The sequence below is a fragment of the Accipiter gentilis genome, chromosome 2 (assembly GCF_929443795.1).
Source record: "Accipiter gentilis chromosome 2, bAccGen1.1, whole genome shotgun sequence".
Taxonomy (NCBI): Eukaryota; Metazoa; Chordata; class Aves; order Accipitriformes; family Accipitridae; genus Astur; species Astur gentilis.
Genome location: NC_064881.1, coordinates 42,256,533 through 42,279,854, shown reverse-complemented (window position 1 = coordinate 42,279,854; position 23,322 = coordinate 42,256,533). Strand labels below are relative to the sequence as shown.

Below are 23,322 nucleotides of genomic sequence, written 5' to 3'. Positions count from 1 at the left end.
TCCATCTCCAAAAGACTTCTAGAAATGTCTTGACAGTTCCCTAAGAAAATGACACTCCAAAACAGTAGCAGAAGCATTCACATATGCATGCAGAGGAAAAAAGCTCCAATAAGTTTGTGATTGTGCAGAATGTGAGATCATTCAGTACAAGAAAACCTGACCTACCAGCACACTGATATTCAAGCAGTATTGAAGTTTTCCAAGGCTACCAACACTGAATGCTTTTTACTAATACAAGTGCACAATCCATACATTTACTGGAAGTTTAAGCTAATGACAGACTAAGGTTTGAATCAAACTCATCACCAATGGCCTCACAAAATGCCTTCTGCTCTAGAAGCCTTGATTCACTTAATCCTATGTTATCTTAAAGTAAGTCTTCGAAATATGGGTATCTACAAAATTTTTGAAATCTGAAAGGGAAGGAACATGTGAAAGAGCTTTGTGGAATAGAAAATACATCTACAAATCCTAGAGCCAGAGAGGACTGCTGATGTAGGTACACCAAAGAATGCACATCCCACTCTGAATGTCTCCATACCGTTCTAAAGTATTTAGCTCCTCAAGTATCTACTCAGAATGATGTGATGAGAACTGTAGAGGCCACTCTGCAATTATAAACTTGAACAACATTATTTTATTAATTCTACTGTGAGCAGCAAGACCCAAATCCTGCTAAGCATCTGCAGCATTCCAAATCAAAGTCAACAGATAAAATTATTTTTGGTTCAGGCAAGTTCAGAAGCTGCCATGGCCACTTCCACCGAGGTTTGCCTAGCATACAGAATACCTAACAGTACTCCTTTATGGCACATTTGTCCTTATTAGCATCTCAGAGACAGAATGGGAGAATGCAGCATCTGAAGTCTTTCAGGCATGAGTTGATCACCTGGCACTGTTTTGTGGGACTCCTTGCCAAAGCACTGTACAGATGCTAAAAAGTTAGGTGGATTCAAGGCTGGAAGGAATTCAGGAGAGCAACTGATCACTGCAGAAACAAGAATTCCACAACCTCTATATACACAAAATAACATACAGCTCAGGAAGTTCCAGACCAGAACATGTGGTGGGCTGGAAAGGTCTTAAGAGGAAATATTACATACTGTGCTTATTCTTCCTACTTCCAGCCACCACTAGACACAGGCTACTGGGCTAGGAAGACCTTTTGCCCAACCTAGTGCAACCTTTATTAAATTATTCCGTCATTTAAACTGCAGGGAGAATTACAGCCTAGAAATTCAGAGTCTCCATCACAGATTTCTACAGTGGACAAGCTGGAAGTGATCATCTTAGCCATCTCCAAAACCCGGTGAAGTTATATCTAGAAGAGTCCTTCCTTGTATGATACTAGAAAAACCACAATATACTAGGCATTTATCTTTTGATATAGCTCTTCTACATCTTTGTAACACACTCTAGGGGTAGGCTTACAAACTTAAATTCACAATGACTGCAGTACCACATTTTACACTAAAATTGAAAGGGGTGGCATCAAATACCCTGTAGTCACATTGTGACAAGAAGAGAGACCTAAGTAGCATTCCTTTTTCAGAACCTAGAAAGGAAACAAATCAAGATGGTATGTAAAACTTGCTTCTAGAAAAGGTACATCATCTATAACGAAATGTACCTCTGACTTCAACTGTTATCCCTAAATAGTGTACAGCGTATCTTTGAAACAGTTGGAGAAGGGAGGGAGAATAAATTCATGCATACGCTACCTGAAAAATGTCTGGAAGTTTTCGAAGACGTGTTCCTTTAGAGAGCAACAGAGAGGGTGGTCCTTGTCCAGTTATATGGTAAATATACAGTTTGAACCAAACTGAACTGACTTCTGGTATCGCAGGTCCAATATGCTGAAGAGAGATTATTCAAGAAATTAGAAATAACTTAATATTGCAGCTGTTATATGTTACAGATATCATTTAAGAATCAACAGTTTTAAAGAAATATAAATCTAGAACAGGAGTTCAAATGTATTACTCTGCTACTTATGATATTCTAGGTACTTAGCCCAGTACTGCAAGACTTATTAGAGAAAGGTGGTAGTAAGATATTTTCTATTAATATAAATTCAAGAACAAAATATCTGTCATTGACTCTACTTGAACAGATAAACTGTTAATAAATTAAACAAACTTCATTTCCTAAGTATTCACATTTTTCCTCACTAAACTTTTTTTTTTTTAGGTGAATTGCAATACTATTCTACATGCCAATAATTGAGTCATTTTAAAAGGGACATCTAACAGATGTATTCAAAACAAAGCTATTAAGAACATATTACATTACATTACTAGATAGTGGGGGGAAAACCCACAGTATTTTTTTCACCTGGGGTGTACAGCTGCTAATAGGTCGAATTTCATTGGTGAGTGGTGCCATGGAAACCAGCAGAGTATAATTTTTGTTGAGGACTCTGCTGCAGGTAGCTGGATCCAAGCCGAGCAAACTCTCACATCGTAAGAGGTCCAAGGGAAACCCTATGTTGAAAACATAAGATTCTTAAATTATCACTTAAGATGGAACATAAAACCCAAAATATGATTTCAGGTTTTCCATTCTCCCCTGCTAAGCCATGAATACAATATTTTCCACAACTAAGTTTTAAATTATTGGGGTGAATTTTAATAAATCTGTACATAATTTCAGCAATTCTAGTCATACAGGGTTGGCTGGCACAGAACTACAGCTTGCTCCTCACCAACTAACTAATCCCAGAAATAAGCACAGAGATACTGAGGAAGTTCAGTAAGATTTAAAAGAAAAAATAAAAAAATAATCTACCCCCATTAGAAGAATACATTCCCTTTCATGACTTGAAAAATGCTTCTTTGACAGAACAACTCTGAATAACCAATGACTCCTTTATTATGCCCTTCAGGAGCACAGGATTTGAAACCAATCTCTTTCCCAAGTTCAGCTTGTCTTGCCATCATTGTGCTTTAATCTGTTGCTTTGGAAGTTAAGTGCAAGACTTGGCACCCAAATGTCATTCAACAGGCATAACCAGTAATGCATGCTCAAAGGATGATCCAAAAGTGATGTTTCGGCTTCAAAATTTTAGGATAAGGACTGCTTTCTGAAACAGCAGTTTAATCAGAAAGCTGAGTCCATAGCAGATAAGTAAACAAACTTAGAAGGATTTCCTCACAAGCATTCACAGTACCATTATTTGGTTGATCAGGCTGTACAGCTTGCGCCCCTAGGTCTTTATTATGCCGCAAAAAAAGTATTGTGTTTCTCAGTGTAAGTGCATGATCAAAGTACCGTTGTGCTTCCCCTTCACCTGTGCTTTGAACCTAAACAAGAAACAAAATACATACATACAAGTGGCAGGTTGCTTCCACAAGCATCAATTAGATGCAAAGGTGTTCTACAGCAACTATTACATGAAAAGTAAGTCTTGGCCATGCTAGACCAACAGTCAAAAAGTACACAAAGACAACATCTATAAATCAGAACTACGACTCAGTCTTCAGGTAAAAGGATTTAAATGTCCAGTCATCCTGACTGATATAAAAGTATACAGCAATTAACAGCAGTCCTCCTACATAATTCTACAGTTGTCCTTCTAGAATTATCTATAAAAGGTGGATAGGTTAAATATTCCAGCACATAATGGTCAAGTTTTCCTACAAAAGTGATGTGCAGACTTTCAGAAATATTAACACCTTACTAAAAAGAAAGTTATTTCCATTGAACAAGCCCTAATGCAGATGTGTGTACACACAGACTCAGGCAGATGTAGTTCATGAACTCACTGTACTCACCACATTCATATACATGCACAGTGTGTCCCTGAAAGTCACTAGAGGTATAAATGCTGTACATAAGAAACATTTTAACTGAACCACTTAGGTTTGGTATGATAAGGTGCTTGTTCTTATCATTGTATTGCTAAATAAGCAGTTTTACACAATGAAAATACAGGGAGGGGGGGTTTGGCCCCTTTAACACTTCAAGTGCTGAAAAAGCATTTGGTCAAACATGTAACAGATTACCTTTTCCAGCTCCACCAAGAAGCTGTCAAGACTCTCATCTGACAGTTTCCCAACTTCAAACATAGTGACTGCATGACTTTTCAAGTTCTGGAACAACAAAACAAAACTGCCTTAATTCTTTGAGAATGGAATGGGCAAGTAAAAGTTTTATTAAGCAAAAACATTTCTTAGCAACAAACAATACAGAAGTCTTTTTAATAATTACAGCTGTATCATATTGAAGTCAAAACATTTTAAAGCTCTACATATTTATTCTTGACATAATACATTGAACAATTTTGACATACTGGTGAAAGATTTCCCATCATTAAAAAGGCAGTGAGAGTAGAATCAAACAGGAAGGCAATACGCTTTGTGTGTCCACTAGACAGATTCAGGCTGCTCACGCTGGCTGTTTCAGCTAATAGAGAACAAAAAGAAAATATATTATCACATTTGTTTTATTTAAAAATAAAATCATCAAGTTTAAGTCAAATCTATTAAAAAAATAGAAGAGAAAAAAACACGTTAGTTATTGCCATACTGAGTAGAACAGAATTCCCTCATCACTACTAAACTACCGATTGACTTAATTCAGAAGTTGGTATCTTTGCGTCAATTGACATCCATAATACAGATCAGCCTCATCTTCAGAAAAAAAGCGCCATTTGGCTAAAGAATTTTAAACCAAGAAGTAGGCACCGCCTCCCCCACTGTATATTCCATATGAAAAACAGATCTACACAATCTGTGTTTTACTTGTTTCTAGACCCCTTGACAGCCTATGGCACTCTAGCAATAGAAAAATAATTGATCCTAATGTATTACAGTTTACTGTTAGTGCTAACCTGGATCATCTTGACTGTTGGTATCTGTATCTGTGGCTGATGACCCAGCTTCCTGTATAGGACTTCTGTTTTCCCCAGTGTCCCATGAAAGCAGCATCTTTTGAGGGTCCAAAGTACTCCTATTAATGTGAATTAAAATCCACATCTATCGGTCACTGTAGCACCAAAGAACTATTTCTGCCTTCCAGTGCTATTTAGTCCATGCACAGGCATACCTGATACATGCCTTTCAATACTTCTAAGCCCTAAACCAGTCAAGCTTGATGTCCCTCAGAGTCCTGCTTCAGCAGAAAAGTTTATTTGGGGGATTGAAAATACCAGATTTTGAAAAAGACATCCAAAAAAAAAAAATCAAACCATCATTGCTGAAGAAGAATCCAATGGGAAAAAAAAAAAATCTAATTCACTTTGTGCTCACAGTCTGAATTAGCATTAAAAGAGAACTCCGGCATAACAGCCCTTTTAAATAGCTTAATATGTATTGAACTAAAAGTGCCTGACAGTTCTTAATTAATGCAACTTGGCACTCCAAGTTGGAGAACCCTCTGTTGATTGGTATTAACATCACTTTCCCAAGATTAGATATAGATATGCATATATGTGAGGGCATTAGTGACAGAACTGCAACAGTACCTGACAACAAGCAAGCAAACTTTATGTACATATTCACTGACCGCAGTGCCAAGAGACATTGTCTCTGTAATAGCACAGTAACAGCTGTTATATCCGGCCCCAGGAGTTTAAGCCAAGTGTACACTTATCTGCTTCAGAAGTGAGCAACTAGGCATTTAAAGGTCAAAAAGCCAGCACTGAGTAACAGCAACAAAAGTAGTACATTAAACTTCCAGGCTAAATTACCACCCCTTATCCTCAGATTAAAGAAGATCAAGTATTCTTGTCATTATACACATTAAAAAGCCAAGTGAGATTTGTTGTTGCAAAAGTCAAAGCAATCAACCAATAGCTTTACAATCAGATTTTGGTTCTAAGATTTCTCTTCAGTGAGAAAAATAAGTCTTGTGAAAGAATGAAGACACTTACTTCAGTCTGTTTACCGAAGGAACATTCTTCCATGATGGATGAAGATTATCCAGGTTTATTACTTGGCCTTTTTTATGAGCAAAGCCTAACCGACAATACATGGACACAGCATTCTGAAGAAACACACATACACATAATAAGCCACTGCTATACAAAATCATGTTGCAAGACAGTGAACTTTCCATATAAAGTTCAACAGATGCATTGTACACACATACCTTTACTAAAGATAAGTCAATCTCTAGGACGTTTGCAAGCTTAAAAAAAAAAAAAGAAAGAATCAACATCAACAATACAGTACTAACAATCCAGAGTAATTCACCCACTTGTGGTCTTCAGCATCTTTTTGTTGGTTTTCTTTATTTTTAAACCCAGCCTGTACTGGTAGAACCAATTTTGTCTTTATCGAAAGTGATGAAAAAGGGGACGAAGTCTCATAATTGCCACACTTGATAGCACGCAAAAGAAATATGAGGTTATCTTCCACTGTGTCATTTCTAGGTTAATCATGTACATCACAAGACAGGCAAGGAGGGAAACAAATCCTGGATATATTTAATGGGTATTTTTCAGGCATTTATTCACCAAGTTTTAACAGTAAAACCTTAAGAAAACATATTTTTCATATTAAAGTTATAAATACGCAAAAGTTATTCTACTTTAAGCCAACACCCTGCATGTTTCACTGCCAAAGAAAAAAGTTATTTTATTTTTTTTATTTCACACTAGCAAAACAGAGTCTGTTCCAGTTCTAGGTCATAGGAAATAGTCTACATTAGTCACCTTTGTATAAATTCATTCCACCTGATGGAATTGTTTCACTGAATTGAAGCACTTCAAGCCTGAAGCACTGCACAAGTTACATTCAAGATAAAAGAAACAGATTGGATCTTAACCCTGGCAATACCTCTGAATAAAATAACTTCATATGGATCCACATCCCTGCCTTTAGTATTTTCAGCAGAGTGCTTTGAGCCCTTTCAAATATTCCTATCTCCCTGACACAGGGCAAGTTTTACTTACCTCTGCCACATTAGTGTGTTCATCTATTGAAACAAATATCTTGTACAGGAGCGTTTCAAAGTAATCACCTTGCACTCTGTTCATCACAAAACCTTCAAGTGGTGGCACTAAAAAGAAGAATTACTTGCAAAATTACAATTTGGTAACTATTAAACTGAAACTGCATTAAAAGGGAAAAATAAATTTACACTTCTTTAGTTTTCATGGTACCTGTAATTTTGAGGATTTCCCAGTCACAAAGAATAAAAGCCTAAAGACAGTATACATGGTATTTTAAATGCTCCTCCTCCTTAAGAAAAGTAATCATTGGTAATGTGTTCTCTTATAAAAACTAAAGCCACTCTACCTGCCATCATAGCTTTGCACTCACTTGCTCATCCACTACAGATAATTTCCAGTTATTCAGCCTACAAAATGATTTTGTAATGTGGATGGAGATTAAATCATGGCTTTGGACACAAAAAACCCAACCCACCCACACACTCCAGAGCTGATACTCCCAAAACTATTATCTATGCATCGAGTCTCTTGTATTTAGAGGACTTTCACTTAACTGATCTCTACTACAGCAACGACAGGTACTTCTGCATGGCCAGGTTCCAAATGATGTATGTCTTTGCAGATTACACTGAATTCAGAAACCCCTGAGAACTAACATAGTATAAGGAGTTGTTCAAAGGGCAGCCATATGCTGTGCTAGTTTAAGCTCCTACAGAGTCCCTAGGCAGTGCATGACTATAATTGAGGTGACAAGACCATGAAGGATGGAACCAATACTTATAAAAAAGTTGCATCTGTCTAGAAAATAGGAGTCAAAACCCATGTCCTTTTGGTAAGGCAACTATGTTTCTCTATGCTATTCTTCCTTTTCATTACAAACATATAGGAGGGTCATTCATATCATGACTCTTTAATCTTATCTGAATATGTATAGAAAATAACCTAAGAATTCAAGTAGAAATAAATCCTATACACAAAAAAAACATTTTAATATTGTTGAAAATATTTAGTCATGAAAAAATTTCATAGCTCCAAAGTTTTGTTTAAGCAAACTCATACACACAGACAAGCAGCTTCCAAGACAGAGAACTACAGGATAACTGAAACAAAAACAAGAAAACATAGGTATAGTACCACTAAATATTTACTTACCTGCTATACAGCTGTCATCAGATATTGGTACATCAAGGTAAATAAATCCTTTGTTATACAAACCTTTATAAATAAAAGCACATCGTTTTAGAAAAAAGCATTTTCCAGAGTACTAATGATACAAAGTAGACTTCCCCATCAGCCAATTCAGTAATTTTTCCTAATAGCCTCCACAGTAGCATATTATTTTGCAACACATGGATCAATAAACCACATCTAATATTAAAGAAGTGTCACCCTAAACCAGAGTTCTTTAATTGCAGTCTGATGCAACACACTTGGAGCTCTAGAAGTATTTTCAGGACAGCACAGTATAATGACCACAGATCAAAGTAGCTACATTTGACAAAGATGAGTGCATCTCTGCCTAAATGTTAACTTAGATTTCACCATCATAACTGTACTGTCAAGAAGTGGTTTTTTTATCCTGAATTAGTTTTGTCAGCTGAGGATGCTGGCTACATTTTGGTTCTCCCCTAACTCAGGCTGAAACTTGCACACCTAGCAGCAAGGATACGAACTAAATCACATCAGTTCAGATGGTGCTCACAAGTCCTTCCCACACATCTTCACAGAAAGTCTTTTATAAACAACTGCAAAGATAAATTCTGTGGCACTTCAGCACAAGGCATCACCAAAGCTGCAGCAGATATAGACAGAGATTGCATACAATAATGACAATAATATAGTAGATTTTTAAGTGACACTTTCCCCACATGAGATTGATTTGAGTGCTAAGCACCTCAATTGAGTTCGGCAGAGCAGATAAGCCAGGGAGAAGTTTTTAAGGAAGGGGCAAAACATTTCATCATGGTTATCTTTAGACTTTAAGGTTTGTAACACCTATACTCTAACAGTAAAGCATAAAGATAAATTACACAGTATAAAATAAGCCCAATTTATTGTCAGTGGTTCCTCTGATGTTACCCATCACTTCATCCACACTATGTTCATTACAGTGGGGAGGAATTGTATCAACAACCCTCAGGTGAAGTGCTATTAAACACCTGAAGTAGATTGTCAGGGTGTTTCACACACACACACACACACACACACAGAGCTCAGCCCCACTATAGCATGTGTATGTATCTATAGTATATCTAATAAAATTACTACCCCCAATCAGATCTTAAATAAAATGCCTACATTAAACCAACAACTAACCTGAATTCATGCTAATACAACTGCTGTTCAGCACACGCAGTGACATATACTCAGCTATGCAAACTAATATGTATGAACAAACCAGATTTAATGGATCAGGATGACATTACAGGCCATCAGCATGCCAAGGGTGCTTTTCACTGTCTCTCCTTCAGATTCAGCTCTCATAGCTGATACATCTGCACTTACTGTACCCAAAATGTATTGATGACATCATTGTTTGGACTAAATAGTCCCCTTTCCCCATAAAATTCCATCCTACTGACAGTCCATTACGTTAATCATCTGTACATTCTTTTTCTACCCATGAGTTAGGGTAGAAAGGTATGTTAGATCCTTCTAAACCTACTAAACCCAAGTTGTAACCCTCTCTACAAGCAACACCAGTCCATCTCTAGAGAAAGATCATGAAGTGTTTTCAGAACTCAAATTTTCTTAAGCCCTATACTGTTTAGGATCCACTCCAGAGCTAGAATTTCACCTACCTCACTTTTTTTTTTATTGCTTTGTTCTGCTTCAGTAACAGGCAGTGGAATTCTGCCGCAATTTCTTAGGAAAACTACAGTGCATAAGTTCAATTGCTTGTAATAAGCCAAGCATTTACAGACAGACTTCTCAAGGAGGAGTTTGTCAGTGAATTTGTACTCCCTTGCCTAATATGATCTGTCTATATTTAATACTTGTTACCCTGAAATGGGGAGACACATGCACACCATTTTTCAGTAATGGTTGCAGACCTTTGAGAAACAAGACAGCGTCTTAGATTTAAGTCCCATTTTTACGGTGTTCAAACAGAACAGAAAAAAAAAAAATCACAAAACCTCTCCTTTGAAAAGCAAGGAGTGAAGTTTTACCACCCAGGATTACCAACTCTTGATATTTTTAATTTTAGTTTCTCCTGCCTAATCTACATCCACCTCCCCCGCAATCTTTACCAACAGTTTCTAATGAATGAATTTGTTGAATCAAACAATAACAGAGCAACAGCTGCTAATGGCTCACTGTTAAACCATTTACAAAATCCAGACTGCAATCTGTACAAGCTCTGGAGTATTTACCTCCTCTTATGCTTCAGCTTTCTACATCCCCTTTTATTCCTAGTTTTCAGACACTACTCTCAGAATTTACTAAGCAAAATCCACAAACAGAAAAGGACTTTCTTTAAAAACTTACTGTGAACTACATTGAAGTCTAATGAACCAGCAAGCTGAGGACCTGAATCAATTATCTTATCAATAGCAGACTTCTCCGATGTAGTACAAATCTAGGTAAAAGAAATCATCTTAGTCTTTTGTAGAAAAGAGTCTATGCAACTTAATTAACACCACTCAAAAAAATCCCTAATATTTCAGCCTTATATCAGTCATAAGTAATATAAGAATATAGGAAGTAACCCACGGTCTTGATCAAAATATTTGCACTGAAGAATTCACTGCAGTTCCCGTTGAAGTCTTCAAATTTTTTACTCTTGTCCCCACACAAAATTATGCATGCTGTAGTACTTAATTGCACAGGTATTTGGCAATTAAAGTCCACAGTATAATAGGTTTGCTCTTTAAAACTTTCAAACTGAATGCTCAGCCACACAACTACAATTGTTCTAAAAAGAGGTCCTTTACAATATCAAACTAATATGCTTCAGGTTAACTACTCTGGGTTGATGGGATGTCAGAATATAAGCAGCCACTGCCTAAGATATTCCAAATAGTAGCCAAAAAAAAAAAAGATTCCATCACTGCTTTAAAAATGTTTCAATCTAAACAAAAGACTTACAGAAAAGGAATTAAACCCAGATCAAATGACTAGCTGACTATAAAAAGAAACTGTGAGAATGAAAGTAGCATGAGGATGAAACATTAAGTCAGCTCACAAGTTTTTCACGTGCAAATAATGATAAAAATAAGGAGACACGAGGAGCAGAAACAATGAAAATAAATATCAAATAAAGTCCACTAACATTCTGATTCTAATTATACTAAAGGTGAAGATTCAGTCAAAACTGAGCTGTCAGGGCTTAAACATGAAATTTAAGAAAACATATTTTGTTGCTTGTTCCCTACAAAGCACGTTACCACAAACATTAGTTACCACAGGTTGGTTGATGCAGTGTATAAAGTGCAGAAAGTACAAAGGAGGGAGAGGGCAGAATATGTCAACAAAGAAATCACAGTTTCCACTAGTTCCAATCTTTATTTCTATAAAAGAGTCGTTATAAACCTGCAACATAATCTTTGTGTACTCTACACAAAATGAAGCCCCTGTTTTCAGGGACTCTCAGTATTCAACCAAAAGTAGAGATACAATCCATACTAAAATACCTTAATGTCATCCTCAGTGATGTAGCCAGACTGCACAACCCACCACGCTTCTATAGTGATCTCCACAGGTTTCACGGGTAATAGATCATGAGCAGTTTTCCTTCTGAAAAATTTCTGCAGTGGTACAGTCCATTTGAGATGGTAATAAAGAGCACTTCACATGTGCAGACAGCCATTTACCTTTATATAAACTCATTTTTATGAACATCCATTTTTAAGTACATTATATTCACAGACTGGACACATGCAAATACTATTAGCCTTGTCATTTAGTAAGTTTCCCTCCCTCCTCTCTCAAATCACATGAAAATGGAAAGGAAAAAAATTATTTACATCTGATGATGTTATTTTCATCCATATTGTAGGTGTCACTAATTAAAAACCATACTACTCAAATACATCAGGATCAAGTTCAAATTTAAACTATTTATGACATTTTGTAATATGAACAGGTAAGAGAGCACAACAAAGTATACAAATGGGGTATTTTAAAGAGTTTCAATGATCTTAAACACATTTCAGGAATATATTTTATTTACTTTAAAGGACAACACATCCTCAATAAGCATGGTGGTAAAAAAGTACAGCGCGTGTCAGTCCAGGAAAGAAAAACTGGAGGGTACTGTTTACTTATAGACCTAAATAGCTTCTCTTCCATTGTTTAGCCATTACTTTTTGGTTCACTCTATCAGCTTCATATTTTGGTAAGCACACTTTTGGTTGAAGGAGCACTGTGAAGCTACTGCAAGAGCACTTAACGAGTTTCCTGAAGAAAGGAAGGAACTGTTGTGAACTAAAGGGCCTACTTCTACAAACAGTCATTACAATGTTTTCTACATGTGCTGTTCACATGCAAGGATGCCTATTCAGGCTCATTGCCATTGTCTTAGTGAAAAACATACATACTACAAAAATTTACACCTAGATGAAGGACTGACCCAGAATAAACTCTGATCTCAACTGCACCCATAGAAACATGGAATAATACTTCCAGAACCAGTATGATTACTCTATGTTTATACTGGCCAGGAGACATTAGTTATCTGGTGCCGTAGAGTAAATATAGCTCTGAAAATTTAGGATTAAAAAAATACATAGCACTCAATCTCTTTTCTTTGCTATCTGTCAATTTTAAATTAAAAAGCTCTTTATTAACTTCAGGAAACACAATATAATTAGCAATACACTATGTCACACTCAATTAGCCACACTATTAAACTAACCAGGCCCATGAAATTATTCCATTCTTCATTTCCCATGAAATAATATGGGGGCGGAGGGAAGGGTGAAGGAAAGGGAGGGGTAATTAAAGACAAACTTACTTTTGAAGACCTACATTGGTTCATTAGATCTATATACTGGTTTCTTCCTATACCAAGGAGTCTTAGACCTGAAAAAAGTAAGGTTTTATTTCTCTTATGACAGGTATAAGCTGCAGATACATAAAACATTCTTCAAAGAATCAGACCTACATCTATAATAATCATTTTAATTACTCTTTCTTCCCCAAAGGATAGTTATAGGAGCTAAATTCAGTTCTGACTGAATTTGACAGAGAACCATGTGCATCTAAAACCAGAATCCATCCCCATTCATTTAGTCTGTATGGGCAAAAAAAAAATCCCCTATCACTCAAATCACAAGATAGCAGGGAATAATCCCATCCCTCTCTCTCCTACACTCACTATGCAACTATGCTTCAGATTAACACAACTGAAGTTGTACCAGACTTTGGTCGATAGTTTTTCTTCCCCCTAACAAAGCCCACACCACACACTGGATTAAAACTCTAAACTAAAAATTAGAGCACAAAAGGCCACATAAGCCTCTAAGGAAGATGATTAAAATATAGTTGAGTTAAACCAAATCAAAATTTAATTCTATGATCTCTATCCTTCAACCATTAAGGAACTATGAACAGATACTGGAAAACTACTCATTCGTTTCAACCCATATTCTCCTGAGTTTTAACTCCAACTTTCTAGTTTGACAACAGTTTTTATGATAAAATGTTAATAAACATGTTTAACTTCATTATACTGCAGTCACTGACCTGCAGCTGCTGCTAAAATAACAGAATTACTAGGGGAAAAAAAAACCAAACCAAAACAAAAAACAGGGAAGCCTTTCCTCTCTTCATACTGCTCACTAACACTAGATTTCCAACAAGCTACATGGCACTGAGGAAAAAAGTTTTTCATTATCTGTTTCCCCAGTGTGAACATTACATAGAGGCAAATCAGTAGAGTTAACTGACAATATCCTTTAAAAAAAAAAAACCACCAAAAAACAAGAAAACAACCAAAAAACCACCAAACCCAAATATTTTCAAAAGCTGCAAGCTACTCCTCACCTGACTACACATTATCTTTAAAGCCAACTTTATAAATTCATACCAAAGGTAGGAATGAAGTTTTTAGCTAAAAATAACTTCTCAGTGGCAGGCTTGATTAACACCCTCCCTATGCCAGCAGTTTACATTTTGTTCTACAAGACTTATCAGTAGGCTACTGCTCTTACTCTGTTCTCCACCAGGTTCAACATTTTTGTTTTCCTACTCTCCCCATCCCATACCCACAACAGTCTAACAGAAAACAGGATAAAACATCTGGCACATCCAGGAGTGTCATAAAATACCAGTGTGATGGGTTGACCCTGGCTGGACACCAGGTGCCCACCCAAGCTGTTCTATCACTCCCCCTCCTCAGCTGGAGAGGGGAGAGAAAAATATAACAAAGAGCCTGCGGGTCGAGATAAGGACAGGGAGAGATCATTCACCAATTACTGTCACAGGCAAAACAGACTCAGCTTGGGGAAAAGTAACTCAATTTATTACCAATCAACCAGAGCAGGGTAATGAGAAATAAAACCAAATCTCAGAACACCCTCCCTCCACCCCTCCCTTCTTCCCAGGCACAGCTTCACTCCCGGATTCTCTACCAACCCCCCCAGCAGCACAGGAGGACGGGGATGGGGTTTACGGTCATTTCATCACACGTTATTTTCTGCCACTTCATCCTCCTCAGGGGGAGGGCTCATCACACTCTTCCCCTGCTCCAGCGTGGGGTCTCACCCACGGGGGACAGTCCTCCATGAATTTCTCCAATGTGGGTCCTTCCCACGGTGTGCAGTCCTTCAGGAGCACACTGCTCCAGTGTGGGTCCCCCACATGGTCATAGGTCCTGCCAGAAAACCTGCTCCATGGGCTCCTCTCTCCACAGATCTGCAGGCCCTGCCAGGAGCCTGCTCCAGCGTGGGGTTCCCACGGCATCACAGCCTCCTTCGGGAGCCCATCTGCTCCGGCATGGGGTCCTCCACGGGCTGCAGGTGGATATCTGCTCCACCATGGACCACCATGGACTGCAGGGGGACAGCCTGCCTCACCCCACTATGAGGGCTGCCATGGGGAGTATTAACTCCATCTCAGCCAGACCCAATACAACCAGATTCCCTTCTCTATCTTTTCTGGTACATCATCCCTCAATCCACACTGATGCTAACTCAAAGGACTGTCAACAGCCTGTCAGCATCTTGCTAAAGGTTTCTGCCCAACACATGCCAAGAAACACATCAGGAAAGGACCAGCAGCTCAGCTTGCTGATGCACAACAGCCAGTAAGATCTCTCCACCCAGAACTCCAAGCAAACAGGAATACAATACAAGCAAGGACAGAAGCTGCACAAGGTTTTGCACATGCCTATCTGTACTCAAACCAGCCCAATTTCAGTGCTGACCATATGGACAGAACACTGGATGGAGAGCACACACTCCTTAATATCACTATTTAAATGCTTCTACACCCTCATTCACATGCTTATGTTCAAGCAAACAGATGCCCATAAATCCGTTTTCAGAACCTCCTTATTTTTAACTCATTGAAAGCAGTAATGCAACTAGGTAATACTTACAGTCAGCAGCAGTGAAGTTGGGTAATGAATCATAGCTTTTTTCACTGTTCATTATATCCTTAAAAAGAAAAGAAAACTTAGTTGTAACAAGAAAGTCATCATTTCAAGAGAAGCAGGTCCAAAATTCTGCCTACCTTTTTTTTTTTAAGAACAAAATGAAATTAAAACAAATCTATTAAAGTCAGTTACCATATAAAACTTGCCAATTACTGGATTAATCGTTACATAATAGCTTAAATACATTAAAAAATGAGACTTCTGTTTAATGTAAGCTTTACAAAGAAAAATGCTGATTGAAAGAACAATAAACAAAATCCTGTATCTGTCTTAAAAAAACAGCACACAGAATAACAGTAGTAACAGAATAAGCTAACAACTAATCTGTTATGTCTGCAATCACTACACACAAAGTAAGAAAAAAAGCACTTCTGATATCCAATGAAAATAGAAGAAGGTTGCCAGAGTGCTGACAGAAAACAGAACCATCTTTGTTCTCATAAAAAAGGATCTGCTTCAAGCATTTGAAAAAGCTTCTAATATCGTTAAGTGTCCTTTTTAAAGAACAAAAAAGAAAATAACCATTCAAATGTGCTGGTTCTTAAAAATGGTAGTTCTCTTTGGTTTATTAATCTAACAGAATGAGGTATTTCTTTTACAGTTTGAAGTGAAGAGTCACAAATCTCAAACATCAAAAGAGAAAGACTGGCCTCGGAGTGAGTCCCACCCCAGCTCCACATGACAAAGTCCAGCTCTTGAAAGGCTAATAGGGGCAGAAGGGAAAAAACTGCAGGTACAAGTAGTTCTCAGGAAACTTTCTTTACTGTTTCCTTACTTGTTAGCAGACCCTACCCAAAACCAAAGAAACTACGTGACACTACCTCATATGCATTACAGCACCATTACCAACATCTCTAGGACAGAAAACAACACATTCTCGCCACAGTTTTGTACTCACCTCCATTATGCCCGTGTAATAGGAAAATGGTGTTACCCTCAGACCTTTTACCATGATGTCAGACAAATGATAAGGGTACAACATGAGATGATCTCGACTGTATTTTAACAGATCCTCATAATATTTCCGTTCATCTTTCTTGACATGCTTAACTACAATGGGAGAAAAAAAAGTTAACACTGTTCTATGACGTTCAATTTAATAAAAAGTGTTACAATAAAAGGATTAAAAATAGTATAATGGCAATTGACAGAAAAATAAAACCAAAATAAAGGACTAGTGCAGGGCATTCAGCATCCAAGGATTTTTACATATAATACAAGTACTCTCGGAGCCTTTAAGGATGACATTAGAACAGAGCAGATTTATTTTACAGGTTACCAGGAAGTGCCCCATTGAGAGAGAACTCATGCAGGCTGTAGAAAATTATCTTTTAATTATGGAAACTATTATCTACTTTGGGAAGACAAATGGATGCAGTCAATGCAAAACAAATTGAAAGTCTGCAAACAAGTCATAGCCAATAGCTCACATTGAGTCAGGGCCACTGTCTGCATCTCATCTAGTGATAGGCTTTATTTTATTAGTCAAATCCTCTCGCAACATCTCTTAATTTCTTGGAAAAGGGGAGCATAACTACAGCAGGAATTCAGTTCCACCTGCCAACTCAGTAATCTTAAAGAGTACTTCACTAGAAAACCTGCCAAACGGACACAAAAGTCAAGACTTTTCTTGATGTTTTGTCATTTAAAAGTATTTATTTTCAGGGAAGAAGGGACCTTTGAACAGCACTAGTTCTTGCAGTTTTACTGTAAAAGACAAGCTTCCACACAGAAGAATCGGGAAGCAATCAGAAGTTATTTAGCTTCTTTACTCACCTAAGTTATTCCGGTATCGTAACTGATTGCGGATGCTGTACAGTACGACCTGCCTTTCATATTCCCTCTGAGAGTTTCCAAGACCCTTGAAAACATAAACGCCTTTTAGCTGCCATGCACAAAACCCTTTTTAGTTAAATCACTGCACAGTGTCTTATGAGGAAACATACGCAGGCAGTTGTCCTTACTCAGGGAGTCCCCCAGTTCAATGCAGTGACAGTATCTTTAGTCTCTGTGCAAGGTCAAAAGAATTTTTAGTTAAATAGGTCTCTCTACACGGGATGCAGATTTAAGCAATAATCTTTAGATTTTTTTTCCTAGTACCTTTCTAATAAAAAAGGGAGCATCTAATTTTCAAATCAGAAGTTTTTAACTGTCTTTTAGAAGACATGAAGCATCAAGCATTTTACCAAGCATTCAGCATCTTGCAGCCTTGAAGAATTACCCAGAATTAGTGTAGCATAAACCAAGCATGGTGAATGATACGTGAAGCTTCAACCGCTGCACCCAAGAAGCTTATAATGCAAAAAATAAATAACGAAACATCTCAAGTTGTAGCTTCACACAAGTAAGGCAATCAAGTGATCTTACATCACAAGATCAAGGCATAAGCACAGCACATTACTTGACTATCACAGAGGAAGATAAAAAGAGAACTTTGGTTGATGCTTTAAATGCCTTATTTCAAAAGCTGTCCCCTCAAAATTCTTCATATTACTCATCTACTCTGCGATCTGGTATTACTCTTCTACAAGCGATCTGGGTTTGTTTCCCCCACCGTCACCCTGCTGGTTCCCTCACTGATGCTCATATTAAGAAAGATCGTCAGATAAAAAGGTACTTTACTGCATATTCAGGATAAACAAGTTGCACGCACACTGCAGAATCGGGTATTAGAAAAGAAAGACCTGATATCACAGACACGGTTCATAATTGATTAAATATCCAAAGAGGTATCCGAGTATTTGCTCCAAGTACAAAAACATTAAGGACTACTCTAAAGTAAACAAAACAGCATTCCAGAAGTTACATCAAAGTAAATAATACATTAACTACTGGTATATTTTCTATCCAGAATCACATAGCCAACAGTATGGTACTCAGCTGGGTAGGTAACGAGAAATCATCATTCATGCCCCTCATAGAGCTCCTGAAATCTCAAACTCAAGGAATTCAATTACTCAGGGCCTGCAGTCACCACTCATTCTCCCCATCCTTCCTTTGTGCAAGAGCAGCAATTGCTTAACAGCCTCTGCTTTCAAGCAACATAAGACTTGGGAGACAAGAACCTCCTCCTGACCCGAGACAATACCTCTCCTCTGCTATCAGAGGCCCATTAAATCCAGTAAATCAAAATTTCATGAGGTTTTCTTTTCCACGAGCCACTCACTGTCACAGTTCCCTGGCTAACAAAACACTGGGCTGCACAAGTCTCCGAGGACACCTGTCCTGGTTCAGCTCATGCTATTCAGGGGTTGCGTGAGGGATACCCACCTCAGCTGGTCTCAAGTCTGCACAAGCTGAGAGAGGACCCCCACATCTCCCTCTGCCTACAGAGACCTCAAACCACCTCTACGCCCCCCCCCCCCCCCCGGCTCACAGAGGCACCCCCGGAACACACACATACCCCCTGCTCCTCACATAAAGGCCCCACGCCACTGTCATCCCATTCTCCCCACAGAGACACCACACACACACATCCCCCCCTCCCACAGAAAGGCCGTGCACCCTCCACGTTCCCCCCTCTTCACATGCAGACCCCACACCCTCCTCATACCCCCCTCCCCCCACAGAAGCCCTCCTCCCCGCATCCATATCCCCCCTCTCCCCACAGCCACGCACCTCCCCCCCCCCTACGCAGGCACCCCACGGCCGCCGTGGCCAGGGCCGCCTGCCTTCCCCCGTGACAGTCAGGGCCGAGTCCCCACGTCTCCCCGCACTCCGCCTGGCGCCCTCCCGCTCTCCTCTTCCCCGGACCGTGAGCTCGGCAGCCCGGACCCTGCCCGCCCGCCGGCACCTGCTTGACGCTGGCCGGCAGCCGGCCCCAGGGGTAGTTGTGACGGATGTGGAACTCCACGTCGATGTTCATGGCGAGCAGACCCGGCCGCCGGCAGGCGCTCCGGACCAGCGGCCGCCCTACCCTCGGCCCGCCGCCGCCTCCGTCTCCACCTCCCGCCCGCCGCCGCTTCCGCGTTACGCCCCCGGAAGCTCCCGTAGACGTCAGTTCCGGTGGAGCGGGGAGAGGGCGGGGCGGTCACCCCGGGATACGGCCGGTGGCGGGGCGGGGGGGTGCGGCTGCACATGCGCAAGGCGGCGGGCGGGAGGGCCCTCAGCTGCGGCGGCCCTGAGGGAGCCGGGGGTCGCCTTTCCGCCCGGGTGGGAGCCGGTCTCCGGCTTCTTTCTCCTGCTTGGTCGGGCGGCGGGGCCGTTTCGGTCGGTTTTACTAAGCTGCTGCGAGCGGAGGCGTCGCCTGTCGCGACAGCAGCGGCGGCAGCAAGCGGCCCGAGCGTGGAGGCCTCAGGCGCTTTGTGCTTGTACAGGACGTTTGAGACCCAGGCACCTCAGCCTTGAGAAGGTTATCGCTCACCCTACGCTAACTGTTCCCTCGGATTGGGAACAGATCCGAGCTGAAAATACCCCCGTTACCTGCTTGGTTAGTTTTAACGTCAGTTTCCTAGTGCAGTTCACCGTACACCTAGGCAAATGCTAGCGACTGCTCAGAGAGAGGGCAGGTGCAGAAGCAGAAATAAGCATTTCACGACAAGGAATGAGCAAGATTTATTTCATTTAGCAGGGGTCCTGGGCTAGGCCAACTGGGTGTGCCCCCGGTACGTGGTTTGTATAGCGTGGGGACTGAAAACTGCAGCCCTGAATACCAACAGCAGCCCCGCCTATTTATACAGGGTCCTGATTAATATCAAGGAAGCTGCTTCAAATAAAATAGCAGCAGATGCCCCTCCTTATCTTAGGATCTAGGTTCTTGTGAGTCATTTGAAGTCTTACCTGGGTCAAAATCAGTGCCAACTTCCCATGCAGAAGCATTTTCTTACTGTTTAAGTGTCAGGGAATTACAGACAGGGGAAGGGCTCTATATTTTTAACACTACACAACATTTTAGTGAATGATCTGTTATATAAGTAGAATAAACAAAGCAAGTGAGGCCCTGATCACTTGTGCTGTTTATGCTGTTATCCTGCATACTCAGTAGTAACCTTGGAGCAGTGGTGACGGAGCTGAAAGGGGACCAACAGCAATAGAAAGAAGCTTAATGCTCTGTTACCTTCAAGTAGGTCCCCAGAGAACTACAGACCCAGTTCTCCTTCAGCGTCACCAGTATCTTCAGGATCACACTTCTGCGTAACTGCAGAGATACAAAGCCTCAGCCAGTGGATGTAGCCCATGGTGCCGACATGCAGAGGTCCCTGCAGCCGCAGAGATGGTGAGCAGCTCACATGATCCCCAGAGTCTCAGATAAGGCCTCCCTGTTCATATCACTGGCAGGATTCAGTCCAGGAACAGTCAGAGCCTGCAAATCTGACCTCATCCCTCAATTCTTATAAGCCCACTTGTCAGGTTTCTTATGAGCCCTTCTCTGTCACACCCTACGATGGTTTATAAATAAACTATGAAAAGACATTAATAAGAAATCCTTTTTGCCTTGCCCATTGCCACATAAACCAGATGGTATGGGTCTTTGGCTGGTACTGTCTATTTGCTTTTGATATCAGTAATTAGACACACCTCTCAATAGTACAGGACAATTTTTTTTTCTTGGATGGTTCTGAGGTAAATTATCTTGTTAGTGGCACCAGCACCTGAATAATACTTTTAGTAAGACACATATATGACAATACACAAGCTAAAAATTTGGGTGCTCAGAATAACAGTAATGTAAGCAGTATTCCTATTCCCTTATAGTCCTATCAGCTGCCTCATACTTCTCAGTGATAGCACTGGCAAAAGGGAAGAAAAGACGATTAGAAACTATTGACGTGGGGTAGATCTTCAGAGAGGCAGAATAATTGAGCAGAGCTGTGATTAGAAGCCAATAGTGGAAGTACTTGATTTTTAACAGGATTTTAGTTTATTACCAGAAAGGGTACCATACAACAAAATTGTTCTGTGTGTATTAATGAGTTTTAGAATTTGCAGACACCTGATTCAAATTCACTTTCTAAATGAAGGACATAGATAAAACTCTCTGAACTCCAGCACCTTCAGTTGAGGTCATTGAACTCTGAAGTTATAATCACACTGGTTTAAATCATGTATGTAAAATACAGTAAGCACTGAGGATCAGGCTGCTGATCCTTTTTTCCAAACCTTAGGATATCACTAAAACCACACCACTCCCTCCCAGCTCTGCTCCTCAGGATGGATATGTATGTGTGGGGTATTGCGCAGTTTACAGTTTCTCCATCTGACCCCTCAGGCAGTTGCAGCAATAAGCAGATTTATCCTGGAGCACAGGCACTATGTGTAGCCTTCTGCAGTCCTTTATGACTTTCCCTGACCTGCATTAGTGCTCACAGGTAATCAGCCCTGGTTCAGAGATTGCTACCCCTAGTTTGTTGCTCAGTAGACCTGTGCCACTGACTATATGTAATGAATATTCATTAATTTGCCACCCCCCACTCTGGTTGGTAGACATGACTACTTATTTAAATGTGTTCATTTCTGGCAGGAGTAGTCTTCCTTTGTGAAGACAAGCAAAACAAGGATTGAACACTTTAGCGTGGTGTGCATCATCCATTAGCTGCTCTTCTTCCACATTCTGTAATAAATCTCCACTTACCTTTGTTTATCCCTTACTTCTGAGATATTTTTAGACTATCTTCTTTTTGCCTTTGATGCCTCTTGCTGTTCATAACTCATTTTGTCCATTTGCATTTCTAAATTAATTCCTGTTTTCTTATTCTCTGTATATACTTGCAGACTCAGTTATGGTTAGTTGTCTTTTGGAGTTCAATTTTCTCAAAGAGCACTTGTTGCATACTTATTGCTACACATTTTTCTTACTATGCTTCCTATTTTTCCTTCCTATAGAGAAAATTTGCTTCCAATTATTCTCAGCAGCCTTCGTTCTTGAGATCATCTTCTCAAAAGACATTACCTTTTGGTTCACTGATTTTTCAAAAGTCTGCTTTTTTCCTTATTCTAAGACTTTTGTGCTTTTTCCTTGCAACAAGTCAATTCCATGTGTCATTACCACTTTCAAACAAGCTACCTTCCCTTTCCGAATTTTCAACCAGTTCCTCCTTGTTTGAAATCAGAAGTAGCAGCTTGGCTTCCTCTAGTGACTTCCTCTATTTCCTGAGACAGAAGTTGATTCCAGTGTACTCAACAAGCTGAATGAACTGGTGGGGGCCTGCCAGTTCACTTTTCCCACCAACAGGTAGCTGAGGCATATCTACACAGTAAAATATAGTGCTCTGAAAGAGCGAGCTGAGCTGAATCAGTGCAGCTCTCCTCTGAACTGAGCACCTGCACTGAGAAGTTGCAATGAGATCTCTTATTCGCATTCCTTCTAGTCCTGGCTGGCCTGATCAGCTACATGGCACCTTCACCGACATGTGAAGAATATCTGCTCTCCAAGATGATTCTTGTCTCTTTCTCGAGAGTGATTTGTGCAGCACCCTTTAGCTGCTTATTCAAATTGACAACTGTTGATCAGATCTCAAAACCAAATAGTTCCCAGGGAATTTTTTCCTCAGAAATAATGTTTTTTTTGCATATCCAGGAATGGGACAGTGACCTCCTTCAAGGACAATGACTTCCAGCTGGAGATAAATTCATTGTGAATGCCTGGTTTGAGCTTAGTATGTTGACAGGCTGAAGTGTTTATTTAGGACTTCCACTCCAGTTTTCAACCCCTTAAATTCCTCTCCAAAGTGAACATTTGAAAGCTTCAGTTCTTCCTGCAGCTTATCACTGTTAGTGAATGTCTTGGTAAACCTGTCTGAAAATCTTTTGGTCCCTGATACTGCCCAATCAGTCTCTGGTCAACCCACTGCCCTTTTTGTCTGGTCTGGATAAGTCTCCAAATACTGTT

At 39.8% G+C, this 23,322-nt stretch overlaps 1 protein-coding gene across 2 annotated transcripts; it reads right to left on the bottom strand.

The window, feature by feature from the left end:
- Window positions 1-1,333: 1,333 nt before the first annotated feature.
- FAM91A1 (family with sequence similarity 91 member A1) lies at window positions 1,334-19,444 on the bottom strand. 2 transcript variants are annotated; one of them, XM_049826868.1, is made up of 18 exons: window positions 19,288-19,444; window positions 17,271-17,355; window positions 16,393-16,544; window positions 15,438-15,495; window positions 12,852-12,919; window positions 11,530-11,643; window positions 10,385-10,475; window positions 8,048-8,110; window positions 6,896-7,002; window positions 6,091-6,129; window positions 5,873-5,985; window positions 4,832-4,950; window positions 4,292-4,404; window positions 4,005-4,091; window positions 3,170-3,302; window positions 2,335-2,483; window positions 1,722-1,856; window positions 1,334-1,555 (listed from the first exon to the last, which is right to left on the bottom strand). In XM_049826868.1, exons 1-18 carry the CDS (start codon window positions 19,357-19,359, stop codon window positions 1,466-1,468), a joined length of 1,788 nt encoding a protein of 595 aa, XP_049682825.1. In that variant the 5' UTR covers window positions 19,360-19,444; the 3' UTR covers window positions 1,334-1,465. The 2 variants fall into 2 exon arrangements, with proteins under 2 accessions (XP_049682825.1, XP_049682833.1); XM_049826876.1 differs by lacking the exons at window positions 1,334-1,555; window positions 1,722-1,856; window positions 2,335-2,483 and adding an exon at window positions 3,774-3,826 and having other exon boundaries at window positions 3,284-3,302.
- Between the last annotated feature and the right edge of the window lie 3,878 nt (window positions 19,445-23,322).